This window comes from Lissotriton helveticus, chromosome 2_1, assembly GCF_964261635.1.
Source record: "Lissotriton helveticus chromosome 2_1, aLisHel1.1, whole genome shotgun sequence".
Classification (NCBI taxonomy): Eukaryota; Metazoa; Chordata; class Amphibia; order Caudata; family Salamandridae; genus Lissotriton; species Lissotriton helveticus.
Window position 1 is genome coordinate 465155145 of NC_136059.1, and position 20860 is coordinate 465176004.

Consider the following 20860-nt stretch of genomic DNA (forward strand, 5'->3'; position numbering starts at 1 on the left):
TGTAAGAGGATATTATTTAGTCCATAACGATGTTATCACCTCTTCCATTAAAAGTACACTTGAATGAAGTAAAGGGGATGCAGAGTTCGTTAGAAAAGGCAAGATCATATTTAAACATTTCAATTAATGTATCACCATAGCCATTTTGAGTGAAATGGGATAAATCCCAATCATGGATGTCCATTAGGCCACAGATCTTATTTGAGAGCAAGGAACACAGATACATATTGAAATCGCCACCTCAAAGTATGGTAACTTCCTTCGTACCACCCTTTCTAATGGACTCGGGACCTTGGTCAAGCTGGCCGAGGACATAGTTCACTCAAGGGAGCATTCTTATAAAAAATTAGCCAGCACAACATTATAAAGGGACGAGGCTTCAATGATAACAATTTGAAAATATAATGAGGTCATTGCACTAGATACATCTCGGAAAGACAAATAATTTGAAATGAATACACCTAGGCCATCCATTAGCTCTACTAGTTTTCATAGACACTGCTGGTACACGTAAGGTTCTGTAGCCATTAATATGTATAGGGTAAACAGTCTCTTGAAAACATAAGATTTGGAATTTAGTTGCAAAACCCACCCATTCTGTAGTACTAGCCTTTGCACGGTAACCTGCCACATTCCAAAATAAGACGATGCAAGACGTTTGTTGCAAATGTTACTCAGAACATAAGCTTAAAACAGAACAGTCAACCAAGGTGTTTAAAGGCGTAAGAATAGAGGAGCTTGACATGTAATGGGGGCCATCTGAGTTTGTGGGGATGAGAATTTAGGAGCCATTTGTTTTAGCTCCATCATTACCAGAGGCAGAGGCCAAAGGTGAATCAACACCAAGTCAATCGACCCCATCTGGGGATGCTAGTCTATCAAAACAGTTGCAGGTTGAAATGGCAAAGTGAAATACAGGAGTGCACGGCTTCCCTGACCAGTGTCTGGACAAAGCACGACCAGTAAAATTAGGGAATGACCCCCATCATCACTCCCCGCTAAAAGAGAAGGTGCTCGAAACACTAACCGGCAGGGAAAATGAGCCAGCAGTAGGTAAAGGGAGAAGCCAGAGTGCTACCCCTGGGACAATGAGTCAGCGTTGGGTTCTATAAAAGAACAACTGCTGGTAATCTTCAGGTTATTTTTGTCCCTTTCCGCCCCTAAGAGGGAGAAGAAGATCTTAATCACTTTGGGAGGAACAACCTATGCTCCTAGAAGCCCAGAGAGGGAGATTTGAGGCTATGTTAATCTCTAGCCCTCTGTGTAGCAACAGAGAATTTAATAATGTTTTGCAACTTCTTACATGAAAGAATCTTACTTTACTACCAAAATACGAGTGCGGGTCCTTGAGGTCCGCTGCTTCTGATCTGATATAAAAAAAAGTTCAAAAAAGGGATTGAGAAAAAGCAGCAGCAAACTAGCATAATAATACCTCCGTCTGGAGTAATATCAGCTCAGTGGGCGCAAAACATACACGATCTCAATTCTGATAATGCATATCATGGCCAAGTGGCTAATCTTTAAGGTAATAGTCAAAAACCTTAACAGTTATCTTTATCCACATGTCGGCTTCAGCTTCTGAATTAATCACAGTGACCTGCACTCAGCTCTGAGGGTAAATGATGCTGCCCCCTCCCACCACATGACTTCCACCTCCTGAGATGGCAACTCCTCTGGGGTTCCACCTACCCTGATTGTGTAATGAATATTTAAGAACATCACAAAGGAAATATGGTAGTTTCCTCAGTACTAAATAACACAATGAAGTTAAAGCCCCTCCAGTATGCACAACATGACTGTTATGACAGTGGCATGAGTGGGTCCTTTGACAAAATTAGCTAACTTATGTGCGGTGTACAGTGTTTACTGCCTGGACCGTCTACTCAGATCGGAAGGTAAAGGGCTGCTAGTGGTTCCCCACTACATGAAAATATGAACAGGCTGCAAAACTGTCGCCTATCTTGCCCTGAAATATTGGAACACCTTGCGCAAATGCCCCAACCTTTTTCTCTGAAGGAAATTCCTGAAGATGGAATTATTCCGGGACTGATCTGTGAATTCTTGTCCCCTCTCTCTGTTAGCGCGGAGATACCCCTGCGGGTATGATTCCAGCGCTTTACAAATCCTTAACATACAATTCCCTTACATACGGTGCTGCAAAGGATAAAGTTGTAACCTTGTGCCAGTAAGAAGTATTTGAACGAATGCAGAACTTTATATATTTATGGTTTGAAGCTGCATGCTTATGTATAAATATCTGAGGATTGGTATGAGTTCCTGATTATATAAAAATCTGTTGTATTTCCAGCTGTCCATGTTTTCAAGAATTGTATTTTCTGGTGCCAATTGTATGCTCACAAGAAGCAGAGCCAGCTTGTCCTCTGTGATGAGTATGGGGACAGAACGGCAACTGTGCATTGCTTTGGAGGATAGAGGTTTTTTGGAGGATGCAGTTGAGGTGGCTTTTACGAAGTGCCTCAAATCAGAGGTTCTATTACTGGTTTGGGATGATCATGGGTTCCTTCCTTCAACTGGCCTGAGCGGCTTACCGTACCCCTTATCCCAGTGGGAAGGTGAGGAATCTGGAAATTGTTGACGGTCCGCTACCCTTTGAACCCCAGGTCAATGCCTTTGGGAAGCCTTCCTCTGCTAAAGATGGAATGCACCAGCATGGACATAAAGGGAAGATACTTTATTTGAAAACTGCATAATATCTGACCAGAAGATAGCCAAAGGAACAAGACAAAAGATTGTGCTTCCTCAACAGAGATTCTTAATTATAGAGCTTGTTTGCTCTTCATTAGATGTTGATTAATGGTTTTGTTTATAGACCGCATTTCTGCGACATGGCCAGTGGTCAGGTAAAGAGGCGTGTTACCTTTGCCCTTAGTGGCCACAACCTCTGTGTCAGTCTGTTTTGTTAAATATATGGTAGTTACTACATGTTGGTTTCGAGCTCTTGAGCACAAAGTGTGTAGAAAGTGTAGTTCGTATAAGTGCACTAGGAAGGTTATTATTGTATGGCTGTATCTGTTAAGAGTATTTTAATTTGAGTTGGCACTTGTTGATAATGTTGACAGTAGCAGAATAACAAGATGTTACTTTGTGTATTTGTGGGGTCTAGCTGACATCAAATGAGTATCATTTCTAATGTGTAATAACATTGCGTAATTTTATATAATATTTGATATTTGGAAGTTCATGAATTGCTTTCAATTGTAATGACTATTATTAATCGATACATTCGACTTGATTGCTCATTGCTTTTGGTGAAGGATCAGCTTGTACTTTGACCCTCCTTAATCTCTCAGCGTTGCTCGATACTGGTAAACAAAGTATGTGGTCTTGAATCAATTATTAATCAACTGTTGTGTGAGGGCAACATCCTTCAAATGGTTTTGCTCATGTCTAGCCAACAGGTTTCACCTGGTAAAACTGGCCTCTTCTCTACCTGGCCCAGTCAATATCACCTGCAGCTCGTCTCAACTCTTCTAACATCCAGAACTACTTTTGGATTCAGGTCATCCACACTGTTTCCCATTTGTCTGTCCACCTTCTATGGATCCTCCAACAAATCTATCGAAATGTCTGCAATCTGGGTGACTTATCAATGATTCCTTAAGTGAAAAAAGTCACTAAAAACGCATTCTACAAACCAGGTGTCCAATAACCAGTCCTGCCTCTACTACATATGCCCCTGCTCTTGCCCTTGCAGTGTTTCTTATTCTACTACTTTACTCTTTATTCAGCTCTCCCTGCAAGACCCATCACAGACCCTTCAAAGTGTCTAGAACCATGACTCTCACCTTGTAACTGGACTGAAGAGCACTGCCCACATCTCCTCCCCTAGGATGATACTTCATTGATTTCCTTTGAAACTAAGGACTTAGGGGCACATGCATCATTGGTTTTTGCATTCGTAAACGGTGCGAATCGCAAAATTCGGCCGTTTGCAAATGCAAATCCAATTTTTGAGATGCATCAAGTTTTTTCCCCCGCAATTTAAGAAATTGCAATTTGTTTGCGATTTCTTAAATTGCGATTGCATTTAAGAAATCGCAATTTTGCGATTTCTTAAATGCAATGCATCATCTAAAAAAAAAATGCGAATTTGCACATTAGATGTGTAAAATTAGCATGAAGTCAACGTTCATGGTAATTTTAGAAAAGTTTCAAAAATGCACAAAAGTGCATTTTTGACACTTTCATTTTACACTCACACATGCCCTTGGGCATGTATGTGTGAAAAATGGACTGTATGTTACATTTCAGGAGTGCAGGGGGGGTCCTTTGGACCCCCCCTGCACCCTAGAAATTGCATTCTCATTTTGCGATTCCTTAATTGCGAATCACAAAATGAGAATGCCTTCCCATTGATTCCTAGGCCCATAGGAATCAATGTAAAGGGATTCCTTATTTGCGATTCGCAAAATTGAGAATCGCAAATAAGGAAAAATAAGAAATCGCAAAAATATGTGCGAATTTTTAATGCATAGGTATTTGCGATTTCTACATTGCGATTCCTTAATTTTCCTTAATTTTCGCAATTTAGGAATCGCAAATAATAACAATGATGCATGTGGGCCTAAGTGAAAGACATTCAGCTTTGTTCATAAGGGACTTTTAGACCAGCTTCTTCCTACCGTACCAGACTGCTGCTACCTTACAACCTGACAGCTAAGGACAGGCATACAAAACCACCTCACTGTGCACCTGTACAAATGCTTAGGTGGAAAATCATTCCATTCTTAAGACTTGGCCTTTCACAGCTCGTTTTCCCCACCCTCTCTATTGGGATCGTAATGTTCTCAAGTTCTGGAAATCACTGAAGATTCAACCCTTGAGACAGGACTTTGGGCTGCTCCTCTACTGATATTGAGACTTTCTGTTTCTAACATTATTTTACTTTTGTCTCAGTAGGTTACTTACTACCCTTTAAAATGCTGTTTAATGGCCTGTGGTCTTCACAGTGCTTACAAAAACGATCAATTAAAAAATGAAATAAATATTTTAAACAAACGCGTGACTTTGTAAAAAGGTACAGTTCATAAACTTTATATTCTTCAAAGTATTTCTAAAATATATCCGATCGTGCAGCGCAGCTACTCAGAATTCATTCAAGTAATATTGCTATTTTGTACCGGTAAACATCACTTACAACGAAACTTTTACAACGCACTACCATTACAACGCGGTCATTACAAGGCAAACTATTACAACGCATTGCGCTGGGGGGCGCTCTAGGATAGGGAATAGGTTAATTTACTATCCAATAACCTACCCTAGTGTCCACGGGGACTGGAGTTGGAATAGTAAATTAAACTATTCACTATCCAACACCCAAAAGCGCTATGCGTTGTAATGGTATGCGATGTAAAAACCGCGTTGTAAAGGCATGCGATGTAAAAGCATGCGTTGTAACGTCATACATCCTTTTGTACCTGCATGTGCATTAATCTTTACAGGACTGAGGGTTTGGCTGTTATTTGCCCCAGTCCTGCTGTGCATGCATAGGCACCATGTTAATGAGAATAGGCAATGATTGCAGTTTATTTATTGGCTCTCAGGTGCCATCTTATTGTGGGTGAGCGTCCATCATATTACCAGAGGCTTTTGGCAAAGAGGAATTTTGGCACTTGGTACTCTACTCACAGATAACCAAATCAAGATTCATCAATATGCTAATTTTCCTCAAATCTACTAGAATGCCTCTTCCACTTGAGACATCCAATGCATTCAAACTCTGCCTGCACATCATCCAGGCCTGGTTGCTGAGCGCAACCCACCAAAACAGCATTCCTGTTATTTGCCAAGAAGTAAAAGACAGAACCAGTACAACCCTGGCTCAGTTACATGAACCTTGACCGCATCGAATATCACGTTTCACTTAATACTAAGTCACTTGGATTCACGCTGGACACCAATCTCACCCTGAAGGAACACGATGAAAATGAAATGGTTTCTTTCTGAAATCGGCTTCAGAACTGCTGTTCAATCCCTGGTACTTTCATATCTAGATGGTGGGAACGCCGTGCTCGTTGGCTTCCCAGACTCTGGACTGGTATCCACTTGGCACATCCTACATGCAGCTGCACATCTCCGCTTGAGAAAATATGATCACATCACACCCATCCTGCTGTAATTCAGGTGACTTCCCGCACCATCTTCAAAGCCAGCTGCATTATTTACAAAGTCATAACAACCAACACTCCCGCTTAACTTGCAAGCAAGCTCACAATCTCTGGAGGGTCTCGGCACATCCACAGCCAGGAAACCATCAGACTGCAGATTAAGAAGTGTAAACAGGTCAAATAAGGCAGCAGGCATTTTCCATTGATTCACCTAAGATTTGGAACAAAATGCCCACATCCATCAGATCTGCCCCAACTCTGCTCCAATTTAGGGAAGAGTTGAAGACTCACCTCTTTAAAAAACACAACGTTGCAATGCAATAACCATCCACAACCCAACTATCACTCTTATCACTTGTTGACTATATGATTGTCTCTGAGCCTGTACAGAGCTCTGCTGCCTTTTGGCTAGGTTTTTGCGATAGAAATACCATATAACTACACACACTGATTTATGGATGGGAATTACAACTGTCGTACCCCCTGAACTGCAGATTTATTTCAAATAAATTCATGGTTTTGGAAAAGTCTCTGCAACGTTTGCATTATGACTTTTTCCTGTAAAAATATTGTAATGGTATTTTTTTCAGTGACCTCACTTGTGAATGACCGGGTTGACTGTAAATGATGCAAGATGATTCGTGTTGAGAGCTTTTGATAGTGATGGATTGCTGAAAGTACTGAAGAATGATGGCTTTTTTCAGGGTGGTAAAAATGAGTAAGCTTAACATTTGAGGAAAAGTACTTTAATATTTGTCATGATGATTCTATTTTCTGTTTTTGTTGTTTCCTAGACCGAGAAGCCAATGTCTGCTATCAGGAGTTCGATGTACCCGAAGCTTTTCCTATTGAATTAAGACAATATATTCCAAATATAAAGTACAGTCATGACGATGCAGGGTTTGTTTATTTACTCTCTTCAGCACTGTTTGCTTCCAGTTCAATGCTTCATAAACTGTATTTTGGGGGGTGTCATGTTATTTCGTTTAAATTACCAGTTCTAGTTAGTGGGTTCGGTTTTTGTCAGTCATGTGCTAGGTGAACCAATCATCAGAAAATGTGGAAAGTCAGCACAAGTTATTGCCCTGCTGTACTGCAACAGATGATGGACGGAATGCTGAAAGATTCAAATATTCTCCCCAGTCAAGAGATCTGGGTTAAATCAATTGTTCTTTTGCCCACTACACCACCCCAGTTTGGACCCAGCCATATGCAAATCAGTCTTGACCCTGTGCCTCATGGGAATAGTCCAGACCGAACTGCCAAGCCAGGTCCTCCCTAGACCAGAAACAAGCATTCTGGGACCGGTTTCAGGGTATGTCCCCCTTCATCGGCCAGGCATGGGGATGCATTCAGGGGGGGGCACAACATATGCCCCCTGTCTGCTTGCATGTGCCCCCCCCTGTCTGCTTGCACCCCCAGTTCCAGGACGGCATGGAAGTGACCGTCCATGCCGTTCTGGAACATTTTTGGCGTTCCCATTGCGGTGCCTGTTTATCTGGCACAGCCATGGAAAAGGCAAAAGGACCCTCTGTCTGTACAAGTTGAACTCGTAATCAGGTTGGCAGTCCTTGCGCTGCTTTGGTGCAGCCGTTCCGGCGGAGAGCAGCCTCAACTGCACCAAAGTCGTAATCAGCCCCTTAGTCATTATTCTTTAGTAGGGACGGGGTGTTGACGTCTCCAAAATTGTGCCTGTAGGACATGGTGTTGATTCACCAGTCCGAAAATGGATGTGCTGTGTTTAGGTGCATATTATCTACAGAGTGGCAGCTATTGGATAGAGGGCAGTCTCCACAAAATTATGAGCACTGATAGGGGTGAAGACTCCTCAAAGTGCAGGTTCCTTTGGGAAACGACATCTGGTGGAAGAAGTGGGGAGTTAGGAAGGGGGTTAACAGTCTGATTTCCTATTATGAAAACTATGAGATTTCCCTACTCATATCTTAGAAACGGGCCCTAGCTAAATTGGCTTAATGTGTAGTGCTCTGTTGCTTACTAGAAAGGCAGCCCTTGTATCTTTGTCATCTCAGTCTTCTCAGTAATCTACTGCTTAATTTCCAACCTTCAGCCAAGTTAAGATTACATTTGGGAAGCTTTGCTGTAAATGTTAATAAAATAGGATAGAACAAGAACATTAATACAAGCTCTCTGTGGTGTGGCAGAAAGAATCTTAGCAGTAGTGTTAAGCAGGAGTCATACGTGCAGAGGGATCAACGTGAGTAGGGCCCCTCTTTGCCAATATTATTCAACATCTTTCTTGAACTTTTTGCCTAAACACTCCCTGCCATTTGTCTTTTCTCTTACAAGGATTGGTTGAACCATTATAGCTCATGTGTGAATAATCTCATAATCTGTATTATTAAAAAAGTAGTAGATAAAAAAAAAAGCTAGTTATCAGATCATGAATTGAACTTAAACCGAAATAGTATCTGTAACCCTATATCACAGTGTTAATTAGGACAAATAAATCAGTTACCTTGGAGAACAGTGAAAGGCATCCTCGACAATATGCAAGTTAAACTTACTGAGAATGTTTTGTTTAACAAACAAATTGTTGAGAAACTTGAATTGCAGGCCATTTTCTATTATCTGATAAGTAAACATGATATAAATGGTAATTGTCCTCAGCTTTTTTATATACCACCCACTTATTTTCGGATAGGTAAAAATCCAATTTAAGAGCTCCCTGTGGTCATTCAAAATACCTAGATTATTGTGAGAATAAACTTAATTATATGCATTATATTCTACACCAAGATGTGATCGTTGTTTTGCAATGTACAAAGCAATGCCTTAGCTATCTAACTATCCACTGAAATGGGAACATCTCTATGTTCTTATGCAGGCACTAGAATGGAAGTGGAAACACTTCATGATGCCTTCTCCTCCAGTTAACACATATTTATCCCTGCCAAGTGTCTTGGGCGAATGAGCGATTGCACCCTCTACAGTTAAACGCCAGAATGTCTTGGCACTGTCAAATTGCAATGAAGGTTACCATAAGTAAGAGCCCAGGAGTGTTCTATCTTCATTATGCTTAAACCGGGGTCTGACCGTTTGGTTCCCTTTTTCTATACACCTTTGACCATGATTAATACAGACTCCTTGGTAAAGCCCTTGCTCTCTGGTTGTTTCTCATCATTCCACAACTGTTCCACGTGGATCAATGTGGCTTAATTCCCGGTCCTAATACCACCATGAATCTTAGGCAGCTTGCAGTCCAGCTGCTATTTATGCAACCATCTGTCACAGTCCGGACCGGCCGACTAATATCCGAAAGTATCCAGATACACAGAGGCACAAAGCAGGGTTGCCCTCTATCGCCACTTCTTTTCGCACTTGCTCTGGAACCGCTGGCGGCATGTCTGCGCAAGGAGGGTGCAGACTGGGGCATTCGGCTATGGGATAACTTGCATGCGGTTTCTTTATATGCCGATGATTTGCTATTATATTTAAGGGACTTGCATGACATCCACGCTACTATCGCAGGCACTCTCCGACACATTGCAGAGGTCTCTGGTCTCCGGGTGAATTGGACAAAGTTGGGACTGTACCCCTTTCGAGACGGAATCCCTTTTCCTAATACCCGTATGAACGATTCCCCTCTCCGTTGGCACCCATCTACATTTCACTATCTTGGCATTTTTATTATACAGAGACCCCAATGACAATCTGGAGGGGAATCTGATCAGAGAAATATCTGCCATTAGGGCACAGATTAAGTTTTGGAAGACACTTCCATTGAACGTGATGGGCAGAGTAGCCCTATCAAAAATGGTGGTGTTACCGAAACTATTATACTGCTTTACCAACCTTCCCGTTTATGTCCCGGCAACTATCTTTCGCAATTTAGAACAACTGATCCGTGATCTCATTTCGAACACGAGTCTGCCCCGGATGGCACTCTGGAAGCTTCACGCTCCTATCAGCAGAGGTGGCCTGGCGGTCCCCAACCTGGAGCTGTATTACCCGGCAGCACAATTACAGTGGGTAACGAAATGACTGGTGGGTTTTGGCATGGATGACATGGCCACCACACAGCCCCCATGGACCAAATACCAGATATACCAATTATTCCACCCCATCCCTGGGCCGCTACGCCCCTCGCAGACTTATTTTGCCCTGGCTCATCGTTGTTACAGGAGGAGCCTCTACCTCACCAGGGGCACGATCCCTTATGGCCCGTCTTTGCCGCTACTAGTGGCAGGGCAAGCATTACCAATGGGGCGCTAGTGTGTTGGCATGCGACGGACCTACATAGGATGGGCGATCTTTACACGGAGGGAGCCCTGACACATTTCAAAGGATTAGCAGAGAAATGTAATTTACCAACAGGCCAATAATTACTATATAATTCCATCTTGCGGTCACTTACTGCAGCATGGGGCGACATTAACACTGAACCAGAGTCACACCTCCTATTGCAATAGCTCCATGTTATGGGTAATGGGTCCCACATTGTCCACTGGCTGGCGGAGGCACCACTTACTCACACCACACAACCTCTGATGTCCCTCCGTTCTAAATTGGAAGCGTACAGAGGTAACCCATGGACAGACCGCGACTGGGCCATGATATTAGTCACCCCCAGGCACATACCACGAAACTCCAGATTCAGGCTTATACAGACCTATATTCTACATAGATCATATCTTTCTCCAGATAAAATAAATACATACTTTCATATAACTACGTCCGCTTGTCCCTGCAGTCTACAGGTAAATGCAGACTTTCTTCAAATGCTGTGGGCCTGCACCTCCTTGCAAACGTATTGGTAGGAGGTTACTGTGACACTGGCAGTATGCACTGAAAGAACATTGCCACAAACATAGGAGGTGTGCTTGTTGGGTTCTTACCCTAGTCCAAAGAAGCAAAGGGTTCCATCTAGGTTCATTGACCTGGGCTTCATTGTAGCTAAAAGACTCCTCACTAAAAGATGAAAACATACCGGCCCTCCCTTGATAGCCAGCTGGAGAAATTCACTTCTAGTGTGGGCACGCGCTGGCACATCATTACATAGGGAGGAAATAGCAAGACTACGTAAATACCCTATTGCCCAGTTATAGGACGCTATAGTTGTAGATCTGACACATACAGATGAAGAAAAAAGACACAGTCCTTCACAAGAAGTTGAAGGGCGAGTCACAGTTGATGGATCCCGGACGCCTGGCTCTCAGGAATTGAATGGAACCGAGGTCCTATTTGGCGGGACGGATATATCTGGGACATACACGAGTTAGGGAGAAGACACAATCTCTAATTTCTTCAATCATCGGGAGGGCAGGATGACACATTTAATATAGGGCGACTGTAATGGTGACACATTTCCCCTACATATTCGGACCAGAGCGTGATGATATGATGATAGTTTCTTTGTATGGTCTTATGTTTGATTACAGAATTATAACTTGTATCTGATTTTGCCTCAGTTTGATGAAAAACTGGATAACCAGGTACAGCCATTGATGTGTGCAGCTGTGAACGGATGACTATTCTTCTAATTTCTGTCTTGACATTAAAGCGTGGTCCTTCTGACAGTTGATGTAAACAACAAGGACCCCCTGATCAGAATTAATAATTCCTGGGACAGGGAAATAAATTGTGTGTATATAAGAAACAATCCTAACAAACAGAACGGAAGGGTAATTGCAAAAAGAAACTTACAGATTTATTTCGATAAAAAATTGTATTCTTTTTAATAGATTTTCATGTTAAAAATAAACATTATATACATCCAAGTTACACCAAATCGACACACAAAAACAAATTATACAAAATTAATAAAATATTATCATATAATGTTAAAAAAGGCAAAAAGTGGCAATCAATACTTTCGACGCGCGTTTCGGCGTTCTGAAAAAACGCCTTCCTCAGGAGCCACAAATATATCTGAAATACATAATTAATAAACATAAAAATACAAACACTAACATTTATTAAAAGAATCTATTTCAATTAACAATAAAACGTCATATAAGGTATGGTTAATACGACAAATGTACAGCAATCTTTCTATGCAACACTCCTTCCCTACTTGCTATAGCAATATGGTTTTTGCTAGACAAGTTACAAAACTAATATTTCTATATTTGAGCAGTTGTTTGGTAGTCAAACTAAAGTCGTTAGGAACCCAATGGAGAATGACCATCCCGGATTAAAAAAGTATTGGTGCGATTGTATCAAAGAGGTAAAGACCAAAATCATGCAGTTACTAGGTAACGATGACCACTTTATAAGTCGTATAGTGTACCATAGGCAATTATATAGTACAAGGAGGGCAATACTTACTCTTAAAATACCATCTCAGTGGCTAGGATCAACTTTTAATTCCTTAACAATTCATAGTTCGATGTTGTAAAGGACATAGCAATAAATCACTGTGGGTGGAAGAGGACACACATTAAATGCCGTACTTCAGTATAAAGCTATAGTGCAGCTCAATCACGTGATAACAGACATAGCGTAATTTGCTCACTCGAAGGATCAAGTTGTTATTTCTGATTGGTGCTAGATGATTATAATCGTCGCATATACAAACCACACGACCACATTTGTAGTTCTGGATGTGGTTTCATTTTATAAGATATCACTTAGTATCCATATTTTAAACAAAGTTTAAGCCATAATTACTTGTATATTTATAAAAACGATAAACTGAATAAAACGTCACGAGCAAACCACTAACACAATAATATGCTTACCTAGATATATTATAGAAGTAATCTCCTTATTGTGGTTATGTAAAAGCTCAAGGCCTGCGTTCTACGTCCTGCCTGAGCTTGTAACGTCCGGTTAAATTCTACGTTTACCCTGGACAGAAACAAATACCCACACTCATTGGTAATTTGATCTATACATTTTAAGGTTAGTAGTTGATCTTCATCTAATCTTTACGTTCGCTGTTCGTCACTCTATTAAATAGAGGCGTAACTTTATACATACGCTCATAGGTAAGCTTATAGGTAAGTGTATGTATAAAGTCACGCCTCTATTTAATAGAGTGACGCACAGCGAACGTAAAGATTAGATGAAGATCAACTACTAACCTTAAAATGTATAGATCATATTACCAATGAGTGTGGGTATTTGTTTCTGTCCAGGGTAAACGTAGAATTTAACCGGACGTTACAAGCTCAGGCAGGACGTAGGACGCATACATTGAGCTTTTACATAACCACAATAAGGAGATTACTTCTATTCTATATATCTAGGTAAGCATATTATTGTGTTGGTGGTTTGCTCTTGACGTTTTATTCAGTTTATCGTTTTTATAAATATACAAGTAATTATGGCTTAAACTTTGTTTACAATATGGATACCAAGTGATATCTTATAAAATGAAACCACATCCAGAACTACAAATGTGGTCGTGTGGTTTGTATATGCGACGATTATAATCATCTAGCACCAATCAGAAATAACAACTTGATCCTTCGGGTGAGGAAATTACGCTATGTCTGTTATCAAGTGATTGAGCTGCACTATAGCTTTATACTGAAGTACGGCATTTAATGTATGTCCTCTTCCACCCACAGTGATTTATTGCTATGTCCTTTACAACATCGAACTATGAATTGTTAAGGAATTAAAAGTTGATCCTAGCCACTGAGATGGTATTTTAAGAGTAAGTATTGTCCTCCTTGTACTATATAATTGCCTATGGTACACTATAGGACTTATAAAGTGGTCATCGTTACCTAGTGACTGTATGATTTTGGTCTTTACCTCTTTGATACAATCGCAACAATACTTTGTTAATCCGGGATGTTCATTCTCCATTGGGTTCCTAACGACTTTAGTTTGACTACCAAACAACTGCTCAAATATAGAAATATTAGTTTTGTAACTTGTCTAGCAAAAACCATATTGCTATAGCAAGTAGGGAAGGAGTGTTGCATAAAAAGATTGCTGTAAATTCGTCGTATTAACCATACCTTATATGATGTTTTATTGTTAATTGAAATAGATTCTTTTAATAAATGTTAGTGTTTGTATTTTTATGTTTATTAATTATGTATTTCAGATATATTTGTGGCTCCTGAGGAAGGCGTTTTTTCAGAACGCCGAAACTCGCGTCGAAAGTATTGATTGCCACTTTTTGCCTTTTTTAACATTATATGATATTTTATTAATTTTGTATAATTTGTTTTTGTGTGTCGATTTGGTGTAACTTGGATGTATATAATGTTTGTTTTTAACATGAAAATCTATTAAAAAGAATAGAATTTTTTATCGAAATAAATCTGTAAGTTTCTTTTTGCAATTACCCTTCCGTTCTGTTTGTTAGGATTGTTTCTTATATACACACACCTTCTGACAGTTTATACAGATGTAACATGACAACAATGTAATTTTTGGTCAGTCACCTGTTGTATAGATTTAATGGTTATCACAGTTCGCAACTACTCTGACAGCACCTGTCGAACTCTTTATTGAATATCTGTTCCCTATTCTACCCAGTCTCTTGCCCCTACCTACCTCACCTCTTCGTTCCCTTTTCTTCCTTTCCCTCACTTTCTTCTTTAACTGTAACCTGTTTGTTTGACAAAATGCAAATAAAGATATAAAAAAAAAAAAAGAATCGTAGGCAGCTTGCCCATGTCTTGCATGAGGTGGACGGGAGGGAGGATCAACTGGCCATTGTCTCCAAAGATATTGCAAAGGCCTTTGACACAGTGGAATGGTCCTCCCTCATGCAAGTGCTAAGTGCCATGGGGATTTGTCCTGGGTTTCGCGCCTGGGTGAAACTGCTGTATGTGAGGGCTGTCGCCACGGTTGAGTGGGTAAATTATGTTCCAAAAGCTGGCCTATTGGCAGGGTAATATGACAGGGTTCCCCCCTGTCCCTGCTTCTCTTTGCCCTTGCTGTGGAGCCGATGGCAGCCTGGATTTGGCAGGAGATGATGCCTTGAGGAATTACAGTGGAGGACACTACCCACCTTCTGTCCCTATATGCGGGCGACACTTTTTAATTTGTCCACTCTGAGAAACTCGATTCCCTGGTTGCTGGACCTCTTAAACAGGTTCGGAAGGGTCTCAGGACTTCGGCTCAATTATCAAAAGTCCTTGCTTTTCCCGTTGCAACATTGCTGCCCCCCTGCCCCCTTTGCTTGGAGACCGACAGGTTTCGCTACTTGGGAGTCATGGTGGCGCACACCCATCAGAAATGCTTGCAACACAACATCGTTAGAATCATGGAAGGCATTCACTCATCCATACTCTTTTGGAACACCCTTCCACTCTTCCCTTATGGGACTTTTAGCCATTTTGAAAATGGTCTTCCTGCTGCGCTGCCTTTACTGCATCCAACATTCCTTCGACTATATCCCCATGGCCAAATTTTGGCAACTGAACACCCTGCGCTCCTCTCCGATATGGGCAGGGTGCTGCTCCAGTGTTGCCGGAGACATTCTGTTTCTCCCCCTGATAGAAGGGGGTTTGGCGGTCCCTAATTTGGAACAATATTACCTGACCTCACAAATACAACATGAAGTACACTGGCTTGCAGAGGGTGAAAAGTAGGAGAAGAAATTTCTGTGGGACAACTTCAGTGCTATCTTCTTTGCTACAGATCCTGATGGTGGGGTGTAGGTGGGAGGGTTCGGTGCCATATCTAGTGAGACACACCGCGCAGCTATGGGAGCGCACAGTTAGATTGGTTCTGAGAAGGGCCCCCTTTGCCAGGGAATTTACTTTCTGGCATCTACCAGTGTTTGGTCACTCACAAGCTCGGTCAACATGACCCAGTGGCGGGATGTGGGCTGAAACCCCTTAGGGGATCTCTTCCCTAATGAAAAATGTATAACATTTGAGGCAGCTCAAGAAGCTTTTACTCTGTACCTGGGATGTTTCCTTCAATATGTTATGCTCTCTACTATTACCAGGGACATCTGGACCTCCTTTCCGCTGGCCCCTCCCTCTTCTCATGCCTTCCGGGCCATGCTAGAGGTGGGCGACACCTGGTCAGGCATTTCTACAATGCTATGCTAGCAGATAGAGGGCGCGTCCCGCCCCACCCGCAGCCCCACTAGGGCGGCCTGGAGTGCAGAGCTAGGGCTTGAGTTTGACAACTTGCTGTGGGTCCGCATGTGTGTTCTGGTACAATCCATTTCTAGCAACTTCAGATTTAAACTCACACATCTTCTGCATTGCATCGAACATATGTGACACCATACATGCCGCACAAGATAGACCCTTCCATGTCCCGCCGATGCCCCATTGTGCCCACCACACAGTATCCTTCTTGCATCTCGCATGGCACTGCCCCTTAGTGCTTGTCCTTTGGGAGCGAGTAGTGGCGAGAGTAGCGGCAGTAGTCCCGATCCCCTGCCTGGCAGACCCAAAACATGTTCCTTTGGGAACATTTGCCGCAAAAAGTGACGGAAAATTGCTTTTAAGGTCCTACATTTACTTCTCGTCCTTGCCAAGGGCTGCGTTGCAATCACTTGGATGGGCATGTCGGGCCCAGACCTGCAGATCTGGGACCACGATGCGGCTGAATGGGTGGGCGCAGAGGAAGTGAGACTAAAAAAATGTAAAAAATGTAAAACGGACAACAAACTTGGAGAGGATCTTGATACTTGGGGCAAGCTGCTGCCTGCCATGCTGGAGCCTTCGAGCTTGAACTGGACCTCAGGTGATGAGGCTGGTAACTCCTCCAGGTCTACGTCTGATTGAACCCAACACTCTCACATGCCTGTGGGCTCATGGGGCTGGCTAGGACAGACTCTGATTTGTATATTGTGGATTTGGATCTGTAGCTCCCGGTTAATGGTTCTCATTTGGAATATGCTTATGATTGACTTTGTCCGGTTTTCTTGCTGATGTTATCAGAAATCAATAAAGAATGTTTAAAAAACAAACAAGCATAAGTATGAGCCGAACCTCGACAGGATCTGAAAAGCCATGTTTTAAGTGTGCTACGAAACTTTAAACGGATGTTCAAAAGGCACAACTTTATTGGCAGCATGTGCTTTGGTTCAGCTGATCAATATGAGAAGAACGCCCTCCCATTTGGGATTTTTGCATTTGAGGGTCCTGCAGAAGTGGATCTAAGTGTATGATTGGTTACATAGGAAAGCAATGTAGATTTCCGGCAGTGAGGCCCCATAGAATGACCCTATCTCCTTATCTTAGAGACACACATGCATCATGTGTTTTAGGATACGCTGATTGTAGACGGATACATAAGTTTGCTTCGTCTAACACATTTCCTTTAGTAGCTGATGTACACGCGTGGGAAAGTTGTTGAAGCTGAAAGCTGGGAAAAGGCTTCAAACGGAATGGCACTGGATGAAGTTCTGGTCCCAAGTGAATTAATTAACACTGCCACCCTTGGTTTTGCGTGGTATCTTTTAAAGTTCCTAATGAACATATTCACTGCATGCTCGGTAGTCATTTTGGTAGAAAGATTGTACGCTACACAGAAGAAAACCAACTCGGAAATCGTTGTTTTGCTTTCAGAACTTACAATGCTATGTTTGAATTTTTGTTTTGCAGGCCCTTGAGATGTGTGGTCCTGATCGCTCTGAGAGACATCGAAGAAGAAGAAGAACTGTTTTCCAATTATTACACAATTGTTCACTAGAAGGAACTCCAAGGTTGAAGAGGAACTGTTTATGGGAGTCTCTAGTATAATTTCAATTAATAGCTGCAGCATTAATCCATACTACGAGGAATGAACTGCAGCCTTATGGAATAAAGAGATTTTATTTGTACATTACTATGGATTGTACAGACTGTCATCATTCCAGAGGTCCTCTACTTATCTTTAGTTTCGCATGTATAATTGTTCTGGGTTTGTATAAATGTGCTCATTGTAAATGTGCTAACTTGGAGCACATATCAAAGTTTGCTTATTACAGCCTGTGGCTTTTTAAGTCTTCTGTTGAAGATGTATTTCCTTCGACTGGTATTTGTTTGCTTGGTAAATTTCCCAGAATGCCCCTTCAAGGTGACGGTTTTTGGGATACTGAGGCTGTCATTTGTTACTGGGCAGCATACTGTATAGATATCTTAGTGTTCTCCCGGCGAATAACTAAGGGCCAGATGTACGAAGCTTTTCCCATTTGCGACTGCAAAAAAGCCTTTTTCATGTAGAAAGGCCCAATTTGCAATTCGGTAACCATTTAGCTAATCGCAAATTGGATTTGCGATTCAGCATTAGGAAGGAGCATGTTAAGGGTGTTCCTCCCTAATACCGAATCACAAAGGTATGTATGAATGTTTTGTGACCAGAATACTGTGGCAAACCATTCACATTTTACCACCAACTTCAGTTTCGTGGTAACCCATTCCTCTTTGTGAATGTATGTGAAAACGTTTTTTAAGAGCAGGTCCTACGAACCACTGCCTGCTCCGAAAAAATGAAAAGAAAACTTTTCATTTTTATTTTTGAAACTCATCCCATTTTCCTTTAAGGACAATGGGTTGCATTTATATATGAAAAAAGCATTGCTTTATTTAAAAGAAAACACAAACATGGTGGTCTGCTGTCCTGAGCAGGCGTCTGACCATCCGTGTGTTTTTAGCGATTCCTGATGGGTCGCTAATTGTAACATACCTCATGAAAATTAATGAGGAAGGTCAATTACAGCCCACTGGGAATCGCTAACAGTGTTAAACAAACTGTAGTACATCGCTGCTTGCAATTTCCCAATTGTGAATCGCTAAAATTCGCTATTAGGGAATTGCAAACCTGCAATTTCGTACATCTGGCCCTAAGTAACATTACTACCGTTAAGTACTCTTATATAGTAGTGAAGTCTGAATTTTCAAGAATTGTGTTTGACTGATGGAGATGAATAGATTTTTCCTGTCTTGGAAATTACATTTTTGGGCAAAACCGTGATTTTAGTGTTGTGGTAAAAAAAAATCACAACTAGTGGACCAGGAGGGGTTATTGGTCCCAAGAGAGTTACCAGGGGGCCATTAGGTGCATGGACAATGGGAATAAAAAAAACAAAAAATACATTTCCCACAGTAACTGCCATTTTGAAACAGACAAAAGAAATTGTGATTTTTAACTAAACAAATGAATGAATTAAATGATCACGCTATGCTTGGGTGGAAACCATGGTAGGATGCACAGCGGATGGTTGATGGGCTTGACCACAGGCCAGGCATTGCAACCACAGACCCCCAGCTGTGCCCGCTCACGCCCGGTGGAAGTAGTAATTCAGTACATTAGAAAACCCCCTAAAAATACCACTGGAAAAAACAGTTAGTTATGATTCAGTGAATACAAAGCCGAAACAATCATGAAATTCGCCAGGTATAGCATGTAGTTCACGCCATGCTCAGGACACCACTTTTCCGATAGTGCATCAAAACATGGCGGGTCTGAGATATGCTGTGTATTGTGGGTTGCATACCATAACTGACGAGTTTCAATGCTTGGCCGGGTTTGTGATCCCTGAATCATAACTACCTATAACTGTAGGTTTCAGGGAAAAATATATATTTATGTGTGTGTATTTGATATATATATATATATATATATTCACTGAAAAAAACACAGGTTTTACAGACATTATAGTTAGGAATTAGCATTTAAAAAACCTTAGAAGTTCACTAAAAAAAACAGGTTTAGGGACGTTATAGTTAGTTGAACATTTGACTCATATAAAACCAGAGAAATTCGCCTGTTATAGTTAGTTGAGGTAGCTATAACTCGTGCACCCGCAATGCACTGGTGATGACGCCACATATTACATCACTCATGACATGGTCAGTGACATCACTGATGACATCTCAAATGACATCACTGATGACATCATCCAGTGAATGTGTGTTTCTGGAAAGTTTTAATATTTTTCATATATATCTATGCCAAGGTGTATTGAAGAATGAGTGGATTTACAAGTGCCTGAATGGATTATTTAGTAGGTCCGTGACTGACTGTATAAGTGAGTAATTGAACGTGTCTTACTGAATGCATGGGTTAGTGACTAAACTGTGTGAAAGTCTGTATTAGTCTCTCAGTTGGTGTGTAGGTGGCTGCATGGGTTGGTGAGTAGCTACCTGAGTGTCTATATGGATTATTGATTTGTTGTCTGAGTATCTGTAATGGTGCCTGAGTGTCTGTGTTGTGTGATTGTGCATAGATGTCTGAGTGGGTGATTCACTGGTTGTATGGATTCAAAAGTGCACCTAGGAATGGCTGTATGGGTGAGTTAGTATGTGTATGGGTGTGTTAGTGAGTGAATGAATGTCTCAGTTGTATGTGTGTGAGTAACTACATATGTTTTAAGGCAGTATATGTGAGTGTTGGAATATATAAATGACTATAAAGACCAAGGGCCAGATGTAGGTGTCAAAATACCGGTCGGAATCGGCCGAAAATACTGATTTTCGCCCGTTTCCGACCGGTATTTTGACATTGGTATGTAGGGGCACTGAAGACATACAGATTCGGTAATTTTACCAAATCGGTAAAATTACCGATCGGTAAAATTACCGAATCTGTATTTTCCTATGTAGGTAGCACTTCTAACAGTGCTACAGGGCCTTTAGAATTCATTATTTACCATGTAATACAATTACATGGTAAATAACGAATTCTTGTGTACATGCACATCTGTGCATGTACACCTGTGCATGTCTGTGTGCCACATGGCGCACAAGCCAGTTACAGGGGTGCAACAGGGTGTCAAAGTGACACCCTGTCCCCCTTGTAAATTCGGTATTTTTACCGATTCGGTAATTACCGAATCGGTAACTGCCATTGAA

General features: G+C 41.5%; 1 protein-coding gene across 3 annotated transcripts in view; it reads left to right on the forward strand.

The window, feature by feature from the left end:
* The window catches only part of SETD9 (SET domain containing 9), an 88858-nt gene extending 71006 nt beyond the window's left edge, over nt 1–17852 (forward strand). Inside the window, exons 5-6 of one of the 3 annotated variants that reach the window (XM_078675112.1) lie at nt 6926–7031; nt 17630–17852. In XM_078675112.1, coding sequence (XP_078531238.1) covers nt 6926–7031; nt 17630–17717 — 194 coding nt within the window. In that variant the 3' untranslated portion in view covers nt 17718–17852. Of the gene's footprint in view, nt 1–6925; nt 9209–14154; nt 14374–17629 lie in introns of those variants that run through there. The other 2 variants (XM_078675113.1, XM_078675111.1) reach the window with 2 other exon arrangements.
* Nucleotides 17853–20860: the final 3008 nt, after the last annotated feature.